The 22,199-nt window shown below is 40.3% G+C and overlaps 1 protein-coding gene across 5 annotated transcripts; it reads right to left on the bottom strand.

Moving 5' to 3' along the window:
* Window positions 1-277: 277 nt before the first annotated feature.
* ercc6l2 (excision repair cross-complementation group 6-like 2) lies at window positions 278-21,134 on the bottom strand. 5 transcript variants are annotated; one of them, XM_061671914.1, is made up of 20 exons: window positions 20,880-21,134; window positions 19,916-20,319; window positions 18,597-18,713; window positions 18,207-18,400; window positions 17,313-17,406; window positions 17,135-17,202; window positions 16,770-16,977; window positions 16,555-16,695; window positions 15,998-16,114; window positions 14,736-14,855; window positions 14,589-14,660; window positions 12,925-13,070; window positions 12,268-12,363; window positions 12,070-12,169; window positions 11,039-11,185; window positions 9,904-9,996; window positions 7,248-8,058; window positions 7,022-7,176; window positions 6,093-6,253; window positions 278-2,837 (listed from the first exon to the last, which is right to left on the bottom strand). In XM_061671914.1, the coding sequence occupies exons 1-20, from the start codon at window positions 20,905-20,907 to the stop codon at window positions 1,943-1,945; spliced, it is 4,167 nt and encodes a 1,388-aa protein (XP_061527898.1). In that variant the 5' UTR covers window positions 20,908-21,134; the 3' UTR covers window positions 278-1,942. The 5 variants fall into 5 exon arrangements, with proteins under 5 accessions (XP_061527898.1, XP_061527899.1, XP_061527900.1 ...); XM_061671915.1 differs by having other exon boundaries at window positions 6,093-6,250; XM_061671916.1 differs by having other exon boundaries at window positions 19,916-20,316.
* Window positions 21,135-22,199: the final 1,065 nt, after the last annotated feature.

Below are 22,199 nucleotides of genomic sequence, written 5' to 3'. Positions count from 1 at the left end.
AGTACATTTTCCATAACATGCCCCCTTCAGGATAAAAGTGGGACATGAGTGAGATTTTAGATGTACAGCCATTTATTTTTACATATTATCACTGCTTGGCCACCGACATACCAGGAGAGGCCGGCAGTCTGAGTATCTGGTTACTGCAATGACTAATACTCACAGCTGGAAGGCTTCCCTTGACAAATCATCCATTTGACATCACAATCAGGTACGTTGAAACAACACCACAGACCTGTTGCTGACCTTATTAGTACAAAAGAAGTTCAACTTTTCTATGAAAAAGCTTGTCCAGCTGGAGCAGACAGTGGATGTGGCTAATGACAACTAGAACCATTCAATTGTCAAAATTGACTGTTTTCCCGTTCATCACTAACCAATGAAAAGTCAATGTCTTTTTATTTCTAAATCACACATCTTTAAATATTTTTTACATAGGATAAACAAAAAGTGTTGAAAATTTAGAAATACATGCTTTTCACGCAACAAGTTTGTTTGCATGCACAGAGAAAATCAGCTGGAACAGGCGGTGTGACAGAGGCACGCAACATCATACAAAAAGGCTGAGTGACAAAACCAAAATCAATGTTTATTCAAGTAAAAATCAACAACAAATTTTCGTTAATGAGCGACAATTTCCAAAAATTAAAAAAGCATTTAAAAATGAGAAAACATTGACTTTTAGTAAAAAGAAATGACTAAAAACATGTACAAATAAAAGGATGTAATGATGAAATTGTAACTTTAATTATATTCCTTGACATTTTTATCTGAAACACACCCCAAAAACTATTTATGTGTTTTTTCACAGTCGTGGGGACTGGGAAATAAGGGCTATTATGCTTGCCTAAGCACTAGCAGAAGCACTAACCTGCATTTACAATGTAAATTCTAATAGTTGTCCCATGAAACGGTCTTAATTTATTCTTAATACTCAATACTCTTCATTTAATTTCTCTTAACTGTGCTGCTTCCAGCACATGTTCTGTATTTGGTTGTAAGATTTTTTATTATAATAGGATTTCTGCCTCTGTGTGCTGCTTTTTCAATGTAATTTGCCCGGGGCCTTCAGAATCAGTAGTGCGAGGAGATTCAACTATGAGGTGCAGTCTAACATTAATGACCCCAATTTCATTTAACCAACAATTGATTTTTGTCATGAAATTTTCAATGCTTTTAGTTTCAATACTTATTTGACGGTTTATTTTATTTAAAAAAAAAAAAAAAAAAAAAAAAAGGTTTTTTTAAAGCCTGTCCAATTCCTGTCAGCCATTTTGGAAATGAAAGTGGGTGTCCTGGATCAAAGGCGAAGAAAAACAGAGCTTTGAGTGACCTCCGTAACATGCAAAGGAACGAAAGACCATCTTCAGCAGTTAATCCTGAAAATAGTGCTATCTTGGGTCGAGGCACTGATCAGAGAAGATCAAAGAGTCACCATTGATAAAATGTATGAAAATGTTGAGTAGTAGAAGCAACAAATTCAATCACAGCTCTCTACTTCTGACGGGCATCAAACAATGATGTCATTTCCAAAATGATTGACAGGAAGAAGACAGGCTTAAACAAAACTAACTTTAAAAAACTTCAAACGTGTATTTAAACTCCAAACCATGAAAATTTCTGGGAAAAAAATATATTCTGAGTAGGTTAAATTAAACTGAGCTCATTACCTTTTGACTGCCTCTTGTATATTTACAATGGGGCTGTTTCTTTAAATAATCACATTTCAAATTCATCAGCATATTTCCATCTGTTGATCAGTTGGTCAGAGCAAAACTCATTACAACCTAGTTTGTCTAGCAAAACACATCGGTAACGATCTGGAAATCGGGTAAGTCCCCATTGAAGGGCCAAGTACCAAATCTACAGCCTGACAGTGGCTTTTGGGATAAAAACAATAGAAAGACAACCTTTGGAAATGTGTGCTTTTTGTTGTACAGTATTATTTCTTCCATAGAAACCTGTCGTTGGCCTTCCAGAGACTTTTGTTCTCCTCCACAGAGTGAGGTCGTGCTGCCAAATTGGTGTTGACGCAAACCCTCTGCACCTCATCCAGGTCTGTCAGCCTGTTGATGCTCTCTTCATTGCCCTCGTTCAGAATGTCCCAGAAGTCTTTGCGGCCTCTCCTCAGTTGTGTCTGTTGTGTAGGAAAAGAGTCACATGTATCTGAGTTGTTGATGTTAAGGGAGCTTCTAGATGGACAAGGAGAGGCTCGGACCGAGGTGGATCTTTTTGGTGAGGAACCCTTGAATTTGGGTTTTAATAAGTCATCGAGTATGGATGTGTCGCCCAAGAGTTCAGTGAGAATGCAGTTCTGTTCTTGAGGGGGAACCTCCTGGGAATGTTTTTTAACATTTGTAGTCAAGTTTTGCTCCATGTTAAGGGGAATATCTGCCATCTCCTGAGGGTCCAGACAACTACTGCTGCTGCTGGCCTCACACACACCATGACCACCAACAGGTCTAGCCTTCTTTGTCTTCCTATCACCTCTCACACAGCTGACCGCCTCCTCGTGCTCCTCAGGATCCAGACTTGGAACATCACTCTGAGGCTCACGCAAATTCTTCTGCGATAGCCGTTTCTTCTTCACGGGCTCCTGACTCTTCTGGTTGGATTTAGGCCTTCTGGTCCCAGTGGTTTTGGGAGATTGGGTCTGAGCTCCGTCAGTTGGCAATAAATTGCTGGTGACGAAGCTAGCGAGTTCAGGGTGGCCGGGAGTGGCGTAATAGTTTCTGAGCCACGCGAGCCTTTGAGTCGAGTCGCTTCTCAGAACATCAGCGGCGAACTGTTGGGCCGAGGGGAAATTAAACTTGGAGGCCATCTCCTGCAGCTGCTGCCTACACACCAACAAACACACACTTAACACAGTGAGGTTTTTAACAGTAGCAGCTCTAATCTGGCAAACTATTCAACACAATGGTGCAGTGGAGCCCAATGTCTTAAAGATTACAAAATGTGGCATGATGGACGACTGGTTAAAGCGTCTGCCTCACAGTTCTGAGGACCCGGTTTCAATCCCCGGCCCCGCCTGTGTGGCGTTTCCATGTTCTCCCCGTGCCTGCGTGGGTTTTCTCCAGGCACTGCGGTTTCCTCCCACATCCCAAAAACATGCATGGTAGGTTAATTGACAACTCTAAATTGCCCCTAGGTGTGAATGTGAGTGCGAATGGTTGTTTGTTTATCTGTGCCCTGCAATTGGCAGGCAACCAGATCAGGGTGTGCCCCACCTCCTGCCCGATGATAGCTGGGATAGGCTCCAGCACGCCCACGACAATAGTGAGGAGAAGTGGCTCAGAAAATGGATGGCTGGGTATTGGAGTAAAATTTTCTGGAAAAAATATGCCTTAAATGTCATTATGCGTGACATCAGCATCTCATATGAGCCTGCTGCACACCTCGCTGGAAAGAAATATTTTAGACAGGGGAAGTAAAAATGAACAACTGAGATAATGTGCACACCCTCTTAGAACTGGATGTTGCTGTGTTCAGAATGAACTAATCACATTCAAACTCATGTTCAATGTGAGTCGGCACCAGAGGTGGGTCGTAACGTGCTAAATTTACTCCGTTACATTTACTCAAGTAACATTTTCCATAAACTGTACTTGTCAGAGTACTTTAAATGCACCGTACCTTTTACTTTTACTTGAGTATTTATGTGAAGAAGGATCGATACTTTTACTCCGTTACAATGATCGACATGCCGTTCGCTACTTTTATTTATACATTCTTGCGTGTGCGTGTCTATTTTTAGACTCCATTTCGACTTCCGCATAGGGCGCCCGTTGCGGCAATCAAACAGGATCACTTATGTCATTTGACTCCAATTCACCTATCCGACGACACAAGGAAGTCACATGACCCCACACGTAGCCTTCGCGAGCCAATCAAAATGACAAATTTTTCACTACAGCTGTCCGACTGTTTATTTTACAGACTCCAAAAAACAACAGCTTTATCATGCAGCTCTTAAATTGTGACTGCCCGTACTTCGATATTTCAGCCCACTTCTAACTTGAGAAAAAACCTTGCAGTAAGTTGCAGATGTTTCTATTGTTGTTTTGGGAGTGGATATGGCAAAATTAGCACTATCCCTATGGTGTCGCTCGCGCGCACACAATCACTAAGTCTGTTCAGCAAACAGCTTCTTCATGAAGTCATTTTAGCAAATAAAGCAAATCATGTTTGTGTAGGGCCCAATGTATGTGTTGTTGGTTTTTGGGCAGTTAAACATTGAAATGGTGGCAGGTGTTTGTCAATATATTATTATTTAATTTTATTTTATGTTCATGCTCTGATCTAAAAAAAATATATATATTTTTAAATCTGAATTTACTCAAGTTACTCTTGAGTAGTGTTTTCATTGAGTACTTTGTTACTCAAGTAAATATTTGGATGACTACTTTTTACTTTGACTTGAGTCATATTCTAAAGTAATAGTACTCTTACTTGAGTACAACATTTGGCTACTCTACCCACCTCTGGTCGGCACACACCTGTGCTTTAAAGTGTTTCTCATTAACCCCAAATAAGGTTCTGATTTCCTCATAGGCTTTCCCTGGCATTTTCATAGTCACATTATACAGAAAAAGCCATGGTCTGAAGAGAGCTTCAACATCTCCACACTCAGGACCAAAACAAGAACAAATGGTAGTTGACCTTAATACGGAGCAGAAAAGCGGATTAAACAATCACTATTTTGAGGAACGTCTTACCGAATGATGTGTGATTGATGTAAAACAAGGACGTGCAAGATGAGAACAAATGTCTTCTTCCGCTGTTTGACACAGGCAGTGTCAATTGTTAATTTTAACACATGGCGTGTGCCACGAAACATTTAACGATGTGCCACAAATGGCTCCTGGGTGGTAGTTTGGACACCCCAGCTCTAAACTGTCCATCAGTGTGAATGTGAGTGTGAATAGTTGTTTGTCGATATGTCGTCGATTGACCGACGACATGACCACGGTGTACCCAACCTTTGCCTAAAGTCATCTGACCAAAGTTCAAGTTCACCCGCAACCCGAATGAGGACAAATGCTATGTAGAAAATGGATGGACGTTATTGGAAACATGGCATGAATACTTAATATAAGTTTTTTGATGGTGCTCTGGAATTAATTCTTCCAAATATAATTGATATCAAGAGGAAATTTTGTTTTTCGGTCAGCCAGTGTCACAGAATGCTTTGCGTTCCATTTTCGCAGTTCCACTGTATTTGGAACACACCATATGCTACTTAAAGTATATTTTTTTTAAAAGCCACAAGTCAAACGCTGTTAATAAGATATTCTGTGGGCACATCAAGCACGACTAAAGTTGAATACTTCTCCACCTAGTTAGGCATATTTACGCTCCAAGGCACTTGTTATTAAAAGTGGCCCATCCCCACTCAGTAACAAAAACACTTCAAAGTGTGGCAGTGACGGTCAGTGTTAGTTAATAGAACTTGCGGCTTTAAAAACAATAAATAAAAAAGTGATCATAGTAAAACCCCCGTGCGGATATGAATAATTAAACGGAACGGGGAATCAATACAACTGGTATGTGTTGTCACACCCTGATGTGCCTCTGGGCAGAGCTAGCTTCTTCCACCTGGGGAATGATATCACAGACAAAGAAGGTGCCTGTGTGTGTGTGTGTGTGTGTGTGTGTGTGTGTGTGTGTGTGTGTGACAGAGAGAGGGTGCGTGTTTATGAGTGTATTTTGGAGAGACGTCGACATTAAGTGTTTCTTACAAAGTATGTGCATATCCGTTGTAAAATCCCTTGGGGCCAAGTTTTTTTTTTTTCCCCTCTCCTGCACCATCGGGTCTGAACACAACTGTGTAATGTTTGGCAGGATGCTGGGAAACGGGTGGTGGGGTGAGCTCAGAGGTGGTCTCTGTGTGAACGCACGCTATTTCCCGAGGCCCAGATGGGGGGAGCGCTACACATTGAATCTGTGGTGGGTTTTGGCCAACTTCCCGACACTGCCAGGAATTCTCCCTCCCTGAAAATCCGCCCTTTCCACCACTAACCTGAGAGGGTACACACTTTTTTTCCCCGCCTCCCATCTATTCTGCTGAGGATTCCTTCCTATTTGTTCAGTACCTGCGCACTCCGAGAGGGGTCTCCCCCAGGATGAAGGTGTTACATCTGGTGTGCTGCACGATGCTCTTGGTGATGGTGACAGGGTGAGGATCAGAAAGCTGCTGCGGGATGTCGGGAGTGCAGCGGGGCTGGCGGTCGGGTGGGCTTTCTGGCAAGCTCTGCTGGAATACAGTATTTAAAAATAAATAAATAAAATTGAGCTACAGGGAACCCCTATTTATTGAAGGGGATACGCTTCAGACCCACCTGCAATAAGTGAAATCTGCAATATCGACCTTATAAAAGGTCGATATTGAAAATTATTTTCAATATTGTTTCACCCCTTCCACACACGTTTTTTTGTTTTACATACAAAAAAAATTGCAGGCATAAGGCTGTGGATGACAGCAGCTCCCGTGTAAGTGTGCTCATTGTGTTTAGTCTTCTGTTCTCCCAGCGTTCAATAAGCGGCTGAAAATTGGCAACTCTCGCTTTCCACATGCGAGGGCATGAGTATACTGAAAAAAACATTTTAAAAAAACAACAACAATTAAACGACCACTTAAAATCCAAGCTGACATTGGACTAGATCTGTGGCTCTCAACTGCTGTTACCCTGGAACCCGAATTTTCCTATGGTTGTAAAGTCCAAAACCCACTTTCATATAAGCTAAGACTGCTTTGTCTAAAAGTAACCTCTGAAAACATATGTACAGTATATTATATTTTTTAAATGCCGATTCAAATGAGTTTGCTGTACTGCCAAAGGCATATTGCTTGACATCTGCCAGCCAAAGGCTGAGCTGTACTGTGGAAAAACATTTATGACGAGTTTAAAAAGTGTGTTTGAATAAAATGTGGGAGATTTTTACCTAGTGCGGGTGGGTCTGGAACTTATCCCCCGCGATAAATGAGGATTCATTATACAGTGGTTTTAGGTGTCCTGTGTACCTCGTAAGGGTAAAGCAGTTCATTTGCAGGGAGTTGAGAGTACATCTTGCGCTCAAACACGTCCTTCACTGCGGCTCTACTGATCAGCTCCTCAGCTTTGCTCCCGCCCACCACACGCTGGTTGGAGTGGGTGTACGCCACCTCCTGCACCTCACCTTTAATCAAGAGCATTCTCAATTCAAGTCAAATGTGACTCCAGAACCGGTTAGTCAGAACAGAGTCTTACCTAAAACAGTGTCAATGGTTCCTTTGGATGCTGGAGATGTTTGACTTTTCACATGAGTGAATGAAGCATCCTCTCGTCTACCAGTGCTTGTTCGGGATCCTTGACCATCTTTTGCGACCCCTGCTTTGGCTTTATCTGAACTTGCGGTGTTCTCGTCCTCTGAAGTTGTGAAGGTCTCGATGTCCTCAGTGAATATGACTCCTCTCGTCATGTTTCTTTTTCCACTGTGTCCTCTTCTTTTTTGTCTTTTGCATATTGCTCTACGGTGAGAATTCAGGGCATCACCCTTTGACCGTGTGAGCGCCTCAATGTCCAAATCATCAGACTCTTCGGAAAAATGGTCAAAGCAATGTGATTTGGGAAGCATCCGATTTTTGGAGCTTCTATCACTCTCCTCGTAATTTGCCTCTAAATTGGTCCTCCATGATGTCTGGCCTGGTTTTGTATTCCCATTCTGTAGCATGCTTCTTCCCTGTTTAAGGTGAACATTACTCTTGATATTGGAGTCTTCGGAGCCCGAACTGTTTGTCTCTTGGGATTCCCCTTTAGCATGCCCTTCACCACCAGAACTACTGTCCCCTTCACCTGACTCCGGCATGGCTTGAAACCTTTGGAGCAGTGTTGCAAAACCGTGCTGGATGAGACTGATTGGACCAGGCCCCGCAGGGGAATCGATTCTCCTTGTGCCAACCGCTCCACTGGGGTTCCCCCGGTCCTCTTCAACATCATCATCACTCCCGCTACTGAAGTCCAGCAGCCCTTTGGAGATCTTTGATGCACCCATGCTCTCACTGGATGCATCTCCAGCACCCTGTAATCACAAAAACAAAAACATAGGAGTACGTTGGCATAGAAAGGGGCGGAAGCTATGAAAAAACAGTCCATGAGAACATTCCTGGTGGGATACAAAACAGATGTTCGTAATAGCAAATCATAATAAACCACAATGCGACACAGGCTCCAATTATGATGTAATACGAGGAATCGACATGTCCAGAAGCTATAAACATTTTGACTTCCTTTGGACCACCAACCATGATCCAATTTTTAGTATTCTCTGGACAGATCTGTCCATATGAGGAGCGGTTGCGCGCGTGCATGAGGAACCATAAACGCTATAACCTTCAGTGTCTGTATGCTTCAGATTCTTTCCATGAATCTAAAAGATGTCTGGAGCAGCACCAACTAAAGATGACAAGACATTTCATAATACAATTTTGGGCACAGGGCAGCACAGTGAAATTGTGGTAAGAGTATCAGTCTCACAGTTCTGAGGTTCTGGATTCAAATCTGGAGTTTGCATGTTCCCCCCATGCTTGCGTGGGTTTTCTCCATTTATTGTGGCTTACCCCCACATTAAAAAGAAAAAAAAAACATGCATTTTAGGTCCACTGGAGACACTTAATAGTCCACAAGTGTAAGTGTGAGTGTGCGTGTGAGTGTGAGTGTGAATGGTTGTTTGTCGATAGGTGCCTAAGTCAAATGGGACAGGCTCCAGCTCACCAGTATCCCTAATGAAGACAGGCACTTTGGAAAATGGACGGATGGATGGAAATTACCTACACCAAGCATGATTAGTTAGCAGGATTACTGCATTTTCTCAAATGGAGGCATTCACTGTAATTGACGCCATCATGCCTCAACATTTTTTGAAACACACTTTTGTTTTCCTCATATTCATGAGTGTCACCAAGTAGCATACAAAAAGCAAATTGCAAACCTTTATTCCTAAAGGTACATGAAAGCCATAATCATTTGCTTGAAAAGAAACAAATCACTTCATTTAGTTAGTTAGTTAGTTAGTTAGGTAGGTAGGTATTCAAATTAGGGTTGGGTAGTTTACATGGAAATTAATAAGTATGTATAGGACTAAACGGAGATAAACCAGGACTTTCAGGACATATATTTGACTAAAACCATCAGATTTTATGCAATTTACAGTCGAATATGAAGAGCCCATTGCCTAAAAGTGTTTTGCAAAAATGCACAGGCTAGGTTTGAGAAGCTTGAGGGTATTTGCCTGTTGGATGGGACTTTTAAATGGGACTTTGTTGGTATTTTTGGATGGTGAGTACATTTTTTGTAAATTTTTGGATGGGTTGGGTCGGGGTGAAAAATATTTTACTCAACATTGTTTTTGGACTTCAATAAAATAATTGATTGTTCAAAAGAAAAGCAACGCTTGATAAAGTTCGACTTACAAATAAATCCGGATGTCTGATTATGACAAAACAAAATGTTTATATTGCATCTTACAATTTCCAAAATTCCCCGGTTTAACTTTCCTTGGAAATTTACCAGAAATCTTCCACTCCTTTCTAACCCTTGTGGAGGTTGGTACACACAGGATTGCAGTGCAATATACTATATAATTATTTTTCAATCAGTCATATGGACATGTTTTCGATTGTTCCACCTCATTCAACCTTCGAACAGTTGTAATAGCTGCTGTAGTAGTTTGTTATCCTTTTACAAAAGAACCAGATGAGGGTTTGTCAGTCGGCTGCTTGACTGACACACAGGAAGGACCCCTTATGAGGTATCCCCGTTTTTAGCATGGGAATGGGAGGCTTAAGCAGGCCACTGGGGAGAGAAGATGTGTGAGCGAGGGATGGGAAAGATGTTCCGGGTATCTGAGAAACGCAGAGCGACTCACGCCAACAATGTGCCTCTTCTCCTCCTCATCCACCGCCGCCACGTATGTGTGTGTGCTGGTTGTCATAACGTCCGCCTCCACTTGTCCTTCGCGCTTGAATGAGGAGGAGAGAAACACGCACTTGTGAACATTTGTATTGGATAACAAGTCACTATAAAGGAAAAGGCAGATGATACTTAAATTGCTCTGGAATAAAAAGGATCATTAGGGCTACACTGAAGAGAAAAATATTTGAGATAAAAGTGATATATTTTCAAGTATTATTATTATTATTATTATGAGAAGAAAGTTGTATATTTTTAAGAGTAAAGTCATAGTTTTTATAAAAAGTGGTTTTCAAGATTAAAGCCATACTTGAGAAGAAAAGTATATTTCTTTAGATTACAGTCGTATTTTTTATATATTTTTTTTGAGAAAAAGTAGTAATATTAAGAGATTGTATATTTTGTTTATATTAAAAAGGTTATAGTCTGAATATAACCCGAATAAATTGTATTTTTACAAGAAAAAAAAATAAAAATCAAGGAAGGATATCAGAGAAACAATTTGTTCCGGCGTAAGTATGAGCAGATATCTGAAAAGTTGTAATTTAGTATTATTTTAAATATAATGAAAGAGAATTTGGGAACATCTACATCAAATTATTATCTGCACTAGGATATTGAACCATCTGTTGACCTGTTGATTGAAAACAGTGTTACCACGTTGCTAACTGTATGCCAGGCTACAAAAGACAGCCAGCAGCTGCTTGCCTCAGATGGATGCATTATTTGTGTGGTTGTCTTTTCACTTGTTCCTCAAATATATAATTTTCACTTGTTCCTCAAATATGACTTCATTCTCAAAAATATATATTTGCTAAATTTTTAAAATATCCTATTCTCAAAAGATTACGACAGTCTCTCTTCAGTCCTCCTCTTCAGTGTGGCCCTAAATGTCCTTTGGACAACCATAACCAGACTCTTCAGGTACATAATAACATTTAAAAACACCTCACTTTAAGATGCAGTTGCACCACTGCAAAATACAAACACAATAATACATACACATCAAAACTGAGTATTATCATCTTTGACAAGGCACAATCGATACAGCTTCTGTAATTAGTACTTGTCATTACCACACTACAACTTACCTCTAGTAACTTGCGGGTGAGGCATGTGCCTTGGGTCTGCAGCCTGAAGAGGTTATTGATCCCAAACAGTTCCCCCTTATGGGTTCCCTGCACCGCATCAAAATACCGCCGCGCGCTCTCCACGCCAACAACAGAGCTCTGCAATTGCTGGGTGCAAACAAAGAAATGCCTGTAATTTATCATTTAAAGATAAGCATGAACTACATGTAATTGTAGGTGTATAGGGAGATTTTTTTTTTTTTATAATTACAACATAGGAGTAGACATCCTAAGGTCGTAAAGTATAGGTGAAAAACCTGTGAGCCATTTACGGAGTATTACATCCGGTCCTCCACGCAATTCTAAATACAAATTAGAGTTGCAAGCACCAATGAACAGGCCCTTGCAGTTCCTTTTTTATGGTGATGCCTTAAAATGATCATCAAACCTTGACAGCATGCTCAATTTTAGTTGGCATTGTCAAAACAAGCTTTGCAATTCAGTGTCGCCCATCTGTGTCAGACACCTGCTTCCAATCGGAGCTCATTTGAGTGAATTACCTATTATTGTACGTGGGTTTCCTCTAGTGGTACCCAAAAGAAACACTGCCTAAGTACAGTTGAAGTATATATGTAAGTACACTATAGTTGTATTTAAGTTTTAAGTTCAATAAATTTGCATTTAATCCAGCCACGAAAGCAAGTCAAGGCTCCGGCGTGTGCATGTCAATGAGTTGCACACCCCTCAGTCACGCCTTCTGCCAAAACAGCCTCTAATTGGCTATTGTTTTCCCGCCGTACTCAGCTGTAAAATCATGATTAAAATTAAATTAGAGGCATTAGATGGTGGCAGAAAGAGATGAATTTTCAAAAGATCATTTTAATAATATTCTCCTATCAGGTCACACAGTTTTAACATACAGTACATGACAAAAAACGTTTTTGTTTTTTTGGTTCGTTTTTTAAACTGCAAGCTCTCCCTTTAAGTGAAATTTCCCAAGGGAACATCTTATTATCTCCCGCAACATGTCGAGCTCATAATTATCTGAGTACCTGTTTGTAGACTTGTCTGAGGTAGGTAATTTCCTCCACAGTCCCCAATGAGATTAGCCTAAAAACAGTCACGTCTCTGCACTGGCCAATGCGATACGCTCTAAAGAGATGCACACAGTAAAAATGACCATGCGAACCATGTTAAAATGGCTGCACAATTGTATGCAAAACACTTGTATTTGATAAAGATAGACAAACCTGTCGATAGCCTGGAGGTCATTGGCTGGGTTCCAAGTGGGGTCAAATAATATCACGACATTGGCCCCTACAAAGTTGAGACCGAGACCACCCGCCCTGGAAAGGAGTCAACACACACCTCATTTTGTCTTCATATGAAATACCATAGAATTTCCTCAAATAGTACCCATCTCTGCATCGTCCACTTAAAACAAACGCCTCCCTCAAATCGACATTTTTCTTGTCCCATCAGGGGAACAGTAATAAATGTAAAGTCTGTTGCTAACCAGAACAGCTACACATAAAGTCTCTCAGATTAATTTAAGTGTGGAGTCTTAGCAGAAATGATCATTGAGTTACCGGCACAGTATTCTCTGAGATGATGCAAAATTATGTGGACGCCACATTTTTAACTTTACTTTGTTGTGTACATCCTTGTTTATGATCCGAGAATAACCTATTTGTTAAGCCTGTGCATTTCTCCACAATAGTATTTTTTTTACTTTGTATTTAACAAGTTTCACTTGATGTGAATTGTAATCTACTGCTGACATTAATATTATTTCAAAACATTGTTTTAGCGAAAATAAAGCCCATCCCTTGTCTGCAAAGCAAATCAGAATCAGAATCAGAAATACGGTAATTTGCATTATTTTAAGTATTTATCGCCACACTTACATTGTGGAAACCAGGCAGAGGTTAATGTGAGTGGAGGTGTTGAACTCCTTGACGATGTCGACTCGTTTTTTGGCTTTAGTTGTCCCATCCAATCTTCTGTAGTCATGACCCTCGGCCATGCAGTAGCTCTCCAACACGTCCAACAGCTGCCAGGTCCAAAATATAAGAAAACAAAGGCAAGTATTCTATTAATTTTCACTGCAATATATGGGAATTTACTGCGATTGAGAAGATAGCAGTGCAGGGTGTACCCAAAGGCCGCTGGGATAGGATTCAGCTTACCCGTGACCATAAAGAGGACAAGCGCAACAGAAAATGGATGGATAATAGTTGCATGCCTGCATATCACAAAATTAAATGTTTGTGAATACTACCACTTAAATACAAGAATTGTCATACAATGGACCCCCGCAAAGTCACGGCTCAGATTTTTTGGGGTAATGCATTCCCCTTTTTCCGTGAAAACCCCCGCTTTATTTGTAGTATTTTTTTTTCCAATCACCCAGTTATTCACACTTTTTTGACCAGATCCCCTGCTTATTTAAATTTTGTCCGGATTTCTTTTTTTTTCCATGGCAATCACATTGTCAATTATTCACGGATTTCTGCTATTTACGGTCTGGTCCACTGTATTCTAAACTGTGTCGAACTTTAAAAATTTCCAAAACCAAACATACAGTATTGTGACATAATAATTGTTGATAAAAACTGAGCATCATTATCAACATCAACAGCTCTTAGCTGATTGCCATAAAAGGCTGAAAACCCAGCAGCTCCTAAAGTTATCATACATTCTCAGGTGACACCGCAGCATCTCATTCTCTTAAAAGCTCTAATTACTTTCACTTATAAAGCCTCACGGCTTACAGACTAATCTCTGTCACAAGAGAGAGAGAAAGAGCCACGTCTGCTCATTGTGTTTTGTCTATAAATAAGGCATGGGGCTCTAACAGCAGCAGCAATTAAATGTGTGTTTAAAGCCTAAAAACTGAGTGGATGTGAATGAGAGCATCTGAGAATGCTGATGCCTTCAAAATTACCCCGTAAAGATCACAAATCATCAAATTTCCTATGGGACAGCTGCCCGTCTAAGGAGACAGCGTTACACTCGGCATGCACTTTATTAGTTACACTTCTGTGAAGGCATGTTTAACACTGCTACTGTTTTTTTTGTTTTTGTTTGTTAGTTTGTTTTTTGTTTCCAGTTTCTGTTCCCATTCCCATTTGCTTGAAAAGACTCAGCAGGAGTGGTTATTGACCAGCTTTTTGTGACAAAGGACTTTAATTTGAATGTTTTGTGACTGATGCCATGCATTTGAGTCCATCTGTCTGTTTCATACAAAGGAGCACTGAATGAAGCTATAAACTCCTATGTTAGCTTCTCACGCTTATGTTTTACATTTTTGTGACAGTTAATAATGTTGAGATGTTACTTAAAACATCGCCCATGCAGATAATACAGGTTTTTGATTGTGACAGTTCAGACCAGTGATTCTCAAAAGTGTGGAACGAGAACCACTCGTGGCCCTTTCGTGGTACGCAAGAGAATCACTACATGAAATATTCCAACTGTATTCAACGCAAGGTAAGGTAGAACATGTAAACTCAACACAGGAAGACCCTTTGATCTCAATGTGAAATTATCATGCAAACACAGTCCTTACCTTAGTTGAGAGTGAAAAAAGTAGCACCTTGTCTTTCTTTTGCAGATAGAATCTGAGGAGTTTCTGCAAAACCTGAGAGGAGAAAAATAAGTATGTTTAAAGTCTGCTATAAAGAGGAGTTGATCAAGGTTCGTGTCTATCCAGCACCTTCATTTTGCCGCTATACATTGGGTCAGACAGGGCCTCAAAGGCTTCGTCTTTGCACCTCTGCACAAAGTCTGGAAACTTCTGGAACACCTTTTGACAAATGGCGCTCACACACTTTTCCTAGAAGAACAAATGAGGCATGTCACTGAAGCCAATCTATTACTTGAATGAGGCAGTTAGGTATTAATCGCACAAATTTGGCATTGTTGAGCAAATACAATGCTCGCGATTTAGAAATGTTAGTGGACCTCAAATCTGAATGTGTACACAATTATAAACTCTTTTCAGAATACAGTATACCTGTATTGTTCATAGCGGAGGATACGATCCAGACCTACACGCAATAGGTCAAAATCCACAATATAAAGAAACCATTTTTTTAAATATATTTTTATATAGTTTTTACCCCTCCCACACATTTAAACGTACTAAAACACACAAACTTATCAAAACAACTTTTAAAGTATTTCTTAACGTCTGTGTGTTTGCTTCAAGCTGTTTGTCCCTTCCAGATTAAGTTTACGGTAAAACTGACATTTAAAACACAAGAGAAATAAAAAAACAAACACTAAAATGTTCAACGAAACCATACAATTCTGTTCAGTTAATGTCCACTAGCTTAATGCTAAGATGCAAAACGCTACAGACGTGGTAACGGAAATTGGCATAGCTGTTATAGTAATTATAAAACTCTATTAAAAAAAGAACTGCTCCTTTAAATAAAATGAGCAGCAACCCACAACCCTCAGTATACTACAATACTCACAGGCATACATTCTCTCTGCTCTGTGTAGATAACTATTACTGGAGATTAGTTGTGGACCTTCTCTGCCCCTTCTTATGATCTTACGCAACATCTTTTCTGGTAGATCTCGGTGCTGCCCGAGATCTACCATGTTGCAGCACAACGTGGTACTACACTGAAGGTACGCAACTCTAAATTCAGACTTAAAAAAACGATCACATAAAAATCTGCGACAAAGCGAGGCTGCAGACGATTAACCGGTATTAATATACCAGGGATAATGTATAACTGTAAAAGTGACACAGTTTTTGGATATGTTCCACTGAAATTAATGGGAATAGGTGAAACTTAAGGACAATACAAGGAAATTAACATAACATTGGCTAAATTGCAACATATTAGTGAAAACAACCAAATTTTTACTGTATTCAGATGAGTTACGTCTGAGGGCATTGCGAGTATCTTAGAAAATTGGTTTATTATAGAGGTGGGATAAACTATGGATATTTATCTATACCTGTTTCTTACTGGTGCCTGCGGTCGATTGGAGCAGTGCCACGTGACTGGCAACCTTCCTCAGTAGGGCCAGGTAAGTGAAATACATTTTCTTGACTGGCACGCCCTCAGAGTTTGTCTGAAAGGTAGGAACTTGTTAAAGAGGACATGTTATGGAAAATGTACTCTTTAATGGCTTGAATTCAAATAGTTGAGTCTCTGGGGTAAAGGCCACCCGTCATGTGTGAAATCAAACAACCAAGTAAATATTTTGTTATCTGCCGAGAGGTATTTCTGAAAATGTGTCTGGAAGCATTGTATTTAATGCATAGGTGTACCAAATGTTGTGGCCAGTGGGAACACACACCCAAAGAAATAAATAAATAAACTTATTTTAAACTTGACTGGTGCCTTTAAAGTTAACACAAAAAAATGACACTAAACTGGCATATTTTAAAGGGGTTCATTGACTAAATTCCGCAAAAGCGTAGAATTACGTGGAAGAAAACAATTATTCAACCTTTGTTCGTGACCACGTTGCAAGGCCAATAAAACAACATATCCTCAGCATGAACTGACTTTATAGCAGCATCTCCTTCGAGCACGTCCACTTTGGCAGTCACATTTCTCTGAAGATCTCAGAAGCAACTGCACATCTTCAGAGTCCAGCACAGTTTGATAGGCCGTCTGCTGAAAGTCAGTCAGAGAGCAATAGACCACCTAGAGAGGGGACAAAACATAGCACTGCATTACAGCAACACTTGATCATTATCAGGAAGTAGACTGTAACCTACCCTGTCATCCTTTTTGGGCAGTTGGTCCTTGATCAGTGTTTTGGTCCTTTGGAGGAAGCAATGGGAAATCTTCCTCACCACGTCCCTGATGGTCTTCCTCGCTGTCGCTAAGGCTCGCTTGGTTGCACTGTGTCTCTGGCCTTGCTCAATTGGCTCTGACACTTTCTTCCTAAAATGCCCCAGGCAGCCAAGACAGCCGGGGACGGCCCTGAGGAACAGAACCGCAAAGTTACACATAGATTGCAGAAAAAACAAAACACATGCCAGATTGAATTTCTTGACACTCACTGAATGGAGTCTTGTGACATATTGAGAAATGCATGACTTTTGCATAATCAAAAACTGCTGACGAGAAAAAAACCTACCAGTCCATGACACACCACAACTCCTCAAGGTTGTTCTGAAGGATGGTGCCAGTTAGGCCAATTCTGATCTGAAGGAAAAAGTAGAATGAATAGCTACACTAACCAGCCACAAAATAAGGTACACAGGTTCATTTAAAATCCACACGTAATTCCATATAAAATAATGACAAAATCTCACCTGACATTTGAGACCCTTCATGGCTTGAGTGATTTGAGAGTTTGGATTCTTTATTTTGTGAGCCTCGTCTACAAACACAGCGGACCAGTTGATGCTGCAGGAGGTCATATGAAGAATACAAATGGGAATCAAATCTGTAAGCAGTGATGAAATGCAATTAACTGTGATGCCATGCTTCGCCTACAATGAAGGGGGTGGGTAAAGAGCTTGTTGATCAGCGGAAATGGTGTTGGGGTAAATATTTTTTCAACTTTCAAAATCCTTGAAACGATCATCAAACTTTGATGCCATGATCAGCAACATTCAATGCCATATGGTCCATCAGTCTAATAGAACTGCTTCTGATTGGGGCTTATTTGGGCAAATTCCCTAGTAGGAGTTCATCAAAGTAATTAGGCCAAATGGTTCTTTCATGCAAAAATAGACAACTTCATTTTCAATGCCATGCATGGGTCCTTGAAACTTTGTGCGCCGTGTTGTGATAAGACCTAACCACTTAATTTAATGTTAATCGGTGGGACTAGTATTGGGGGCCACTTTTTCTAACTTTTCCATGACCCATCAAATATACTGGTCTACAGTGGGAGGAAAAGGTATGAGAACCCTTTGGAATTTCTTAAATTTCTGAATTGGCACATTTGGGCTTGCCGATACTGGTGCATTTTCAGCCATGTTGACACACTCAAAAAGGCGATTCCAAGTGGGCCTTTGCACAGCCTGGTACTCAAGCCCTAAATATATGGTATAATATACTCTACCAGTCAAAAGTTAGGACACACTTTCTGATTCAACGGCATGAATAAGTGCTATAAATAAATAAATGTGCAGAACAACACTAATGTGTTTAGAAAGTATGCCATTTGAGTCTTGTACAGCTTAAAATACGTTTCTCACTTATTAAACTGAGTCAAGCAGAGACGAAGAGTCTCGTAGGTGGTGAGCGCGATCTCCACGCGGCCCTTCTTGATGCGAGCCAGCGCCTCCTGTTTCCTCAGCCCGTGGACCACCGTGTACTGGAAGTGGCCCCAAGTGTCCAGTTCATCTTTCCAGTTATAAAGCACTGACAGCGGGGCCACAATCAGGAAAAGCTACAACAGATTGCAAAAACACTCGCACTGATGACATTTGCAGAAAACCGCAATCCCCGGCGCTCCGTCCCTCCCCTTTTTGCCTTATTGTTAAACTTAATCCAGTCTTCATCTGGATGAATATCAGCTAAAAACAAATGTCAGTGTCATGCTTTTAAAACCAAGCCATTTTTAGTGCTCTCATTGTTGCACCCACTTCATTTGACTTCCTCTGCTTGGATGGGGTCTGGCTCTGCAGAAAGTGAGGCTTGTTGCTCTCAATATCATCCCAAGTTCCTTTTTTGTGCAACACTGCCGCAAGGAAACCAAGAACCTTCAAAACAAAACCAACAGCAATGTGAAGAAACGCTCCTCGCTAGTTGACAGGTTCATTGTGTTGACCTGGATGATGTACAGTATTTACAACATGAGTTACAGATATAGAAAGCTCCCACCAAGTGATTTAATATGAGGTATGACTCAATGTGGTGTGGTTTTTCTCTTTGTTACAGTTGAACTTTCACAGACAGAGGAGCAACATATTGTGCCTTCACTGAGCCTTGACATGATAATGAATGAAAATATCGTGCCTTTACTTGCACTTTGACAACATAATGCAGGAACATATCCTCCCTTGGCTTGCACTTTGGCAAAATAACAGACGAGTCGACATATCACGCCTTTTGCTTGCACTCTGGCAAGTATGGTACCTATTCTCGTAATCTGGCGAGCTAAAGAGACAAAGTCTGAGTCTTGTCAAGATAATGAAGCAAATCAGTGTGCCTTTGCTTGCTACTTTGGAAAGATAGCCAAGTAACTTATTGTGCCTTTCTTTACACTCTAGCAACATAATGAACAGATGAAGCAACATATCTTGCCTTCAACTTAGCCTTGGCAAGATAATGAAAAAACATACCATGCCTCGCTGATGCTTTTTATAGATAACGAACAGGCACAAAGCACCAAATCTTGTCTGTGCTTCTGTTTTGGCAAGCTAACAGAAAAACTGGTATATCATGCCTTCGATTGCACTCTGGAAAGATGCACACACGAAGCAACATATCTTACCTACACTAGAGCTTTGACAAGAAAATAACAACATAATGAATTAACAATGTGCATCCCACGTTTATATGCACGTTGCAAAAATAATGAATATCATGCCTGTGCTTGCATTTTGACAAGGCAAACAGATAAAACAACATACTGTATCTTTCCTTCACTTGCTTTGACAAGAAAATGGCATATTGTGCTTCTGCTTGCACTGAAGCAAGATAACAAGCAAACCAACACATCTTGCCTTCGCTGGCGCTTTGGCAAAATAAACAAGCAAATAAATATATCTTGCCTTCATTTACACTTTGGCAAGAACACGGACAAAGTATTATATCGTACCTTCACTTCCACTTTGGTAACATAATGTAGCAACATATCTTGCCTCACTTACACTTTGGCAAGGTAATGAAGCTATAGACCTTGCCTTCCCTTGCACTTTGGCAAACAATACGAAATGTTTGAGGTTGCTTTAGTATTTACCTGCACGGTCTTCCCAAGGCCCATGTCATCCCCCAGGATACATCCTCTCGAATGGCTATAGTTACTGTAAATGAACCTAATGCCTTCTCGCTGGTAATCCCTCAGGTATCTGTTAATAGTGTAAGGGACACTGTCTTCACTTCCATCGCACAGCTTTAAAGGAACACGTGCCCCGGAATGTTCCGCACCACTGGAAAACAATGGTTTCTCTCGCTTCAAATTATTAAAATTTGATCTTGTGAGTTTTGATGCAGCATCCTCTTCTTCTTGTTCATTGCTCCCGTAAGTGACATCATCATCATCATCACTACAAGAGGTTGTGGCCCGGCTATGGGTGGTGTCAAATTGCTGGTTGTCATCATCACCATGATCAGGAGGCAGGTGATCACAAGTGTGCCAAGCTGCTGTAAAGAGTTGCCAGTAGTAAATTACTGAATTGAAAATTTGACTATGTACAAAATATGTTCAAGTACATATAGGTATTCACAGCGCATTACTTTTTCCATGTTGTTATAGTACAGTAACAGCCTTGAGTTTAATTTCAAATTTCTTCCATCTCAATTTACACACAACACCCCAAAACAACATTAGCAGTTTTTTAATTAGTTTTGTTTATTATTTTTTTATTAAAAATAAGACGTAGTAGGTATGCCATGCTTGTGGCATAATGTTGAAAAAGACCCGAGGTTGTCATTGCTGCAAATATTGGCAGGTTGAATACATACATTCCATTTTGGAATATGGCATTAAATAACAAAAATGTGGGCAACTGTTGTCGTCTTTGACATCCTACAGTCCAAGTAAACCATCAGAACTCACAACAAAGTCCCTACCAACCATTTAGACGAACGCTAGGTAGGCTAGTTAGACGTAATTATTTAGCAAACGTTTATGAAGGCTTTGGGCGAAAATTAATGGAGAAATAACCACAAACACGACAAAAAAAAAAGTATACCCAGCTAACCTTCTTGATCTGAAGTTAACTCCATCATGCTATCGGTAGCATCCGAGTTTCCTCTTCATGCGGAGTCAGGGCGAGCTTGGTGGACTTAGATAACACTTTTCCTCTGAGCTAACGCTTCGTTTACTATAGAATAAAATTCCCGTCGGCCAAATAGCTCTTAAATTAGGTTTTAATTTGATTATTAAAATGTTTTGGTTTCTCTTTGGTCTGTTTTCTGGCCATCATGACCAGCAGGATTGTTTACATATTTGAACATTTGATAATGCACTTTCGATATTTGTAGGCGCGCTCAAACAGCACACAGTACGCTGCACTAAGTAATATATCTAAATAATATTTAATTTTAAGAAAGATGTATTCTTTGTGTTTCCTCTGAAATATTTTACTAACGATGATTTTTATTATTATTGGTTTGCTATAGAACTATGTTGAAAGTGTAAATACAAAATTTAAGTTAGCTAAACGAGATGCCGTTAAACCTTTGCACGTTTACTGTTTATTTTCAATAATATATTTGGTGAGTATTTACACACAAAAAAATCCTCAGCATGTTTAAATGTGTAATTTTATCAAGTTAAGAGGGAGGGGGGAAAGCAATGTGTGATAGTATGGCAGAACTAAAATCTAAGCTCTCCATCTCCAGTTTTACTTTCACTTAGCCAGTTTTCCCAAACCTTTTTTGAGCCAAGGCACATATTATATATATCAACCTCAAATTCACAGTGGATCAAAATTAAAAATTGGGACAAAGTTGTGGGCCAAACTCACTAATTATTGAAAATTGACTGCATGTTTTCCGTTCCGTTTTCAGATATGTAATGTTAAACTTTGTTATATGAAAACAAACTTTAAGTTTTGCTTAAACACTGAATCTGGAATAACCCAACTTTAATATTACCCCCCAAAAAAAAGAGAAATCAAATTTTTAATAAAAGACACCAGTGGTATTTATTTCTTATTTATATCCATCCATACATTTTCTGAGCCGCTTCTCCTCGCAAGGGTCGCGGGTGTGCTGGAGCCTATCCCAGCTATCATCGGGCAGGAGGCGGGGTACATCCTGAACTGGTTGCCAGCCAATCACAGGGCACATACAAACAAACAACCATTCACACTCACATTCATACCTACGGGCAATTTAGAGTTGTCAATTAACCTACCATGCTTGTTTTTGGGATGTGGGAGGAAACCGGAGTGCCCGGAGAAAACCCACACAGGCACGGGGAGAACACACAAACTCCACACAGGCGGGGCCGGGGATTGAATCCCGCTCCTCAGAACTGTGAGGCAGACACTCTAACCAGTCATCCACCGTGCCGC

Source organism: Phycodurus eques, chromosome 3, assembly GCF_024500275.1.
Source record: "Phycodurus eques isolate BA_2022a chromosome 3, UOR_Pequ_1.1, whole genome shotgun sequence".
Classification (NCBI taxonomy): Eukaryota; Metazoa; Chordata; class Actinopteri; order Syngnathiformes; family Syngnathidae; genus Phycodurus; species Phycodurus eques.
This window is presented reverse-complemented; position numbering and strand designations above follow the sequence as displayed.

Coding starts and splice junctions, on each gene's coding strand:
- ercc6l2 (XM_061671914.1), bottom strand. CDS start 20,907: ATGATGGAGTTAACTTCAGATCAAGAAG. Junction 16,115..16,554: donor GAAGGAGATGCTGCTATAAA/GTCAGTTCATGC, acceptor CCTACCTTTCAG/ACAAACTCTGAGGGCGTGCC. Junction 12,364..12,924: donor CTCTGCCTGGTTTCCACAAT/GTAAGTGTGGCG, acceptor ACTCCTTTCCAG/GGCGGGTGGTCTCGGTCTCA.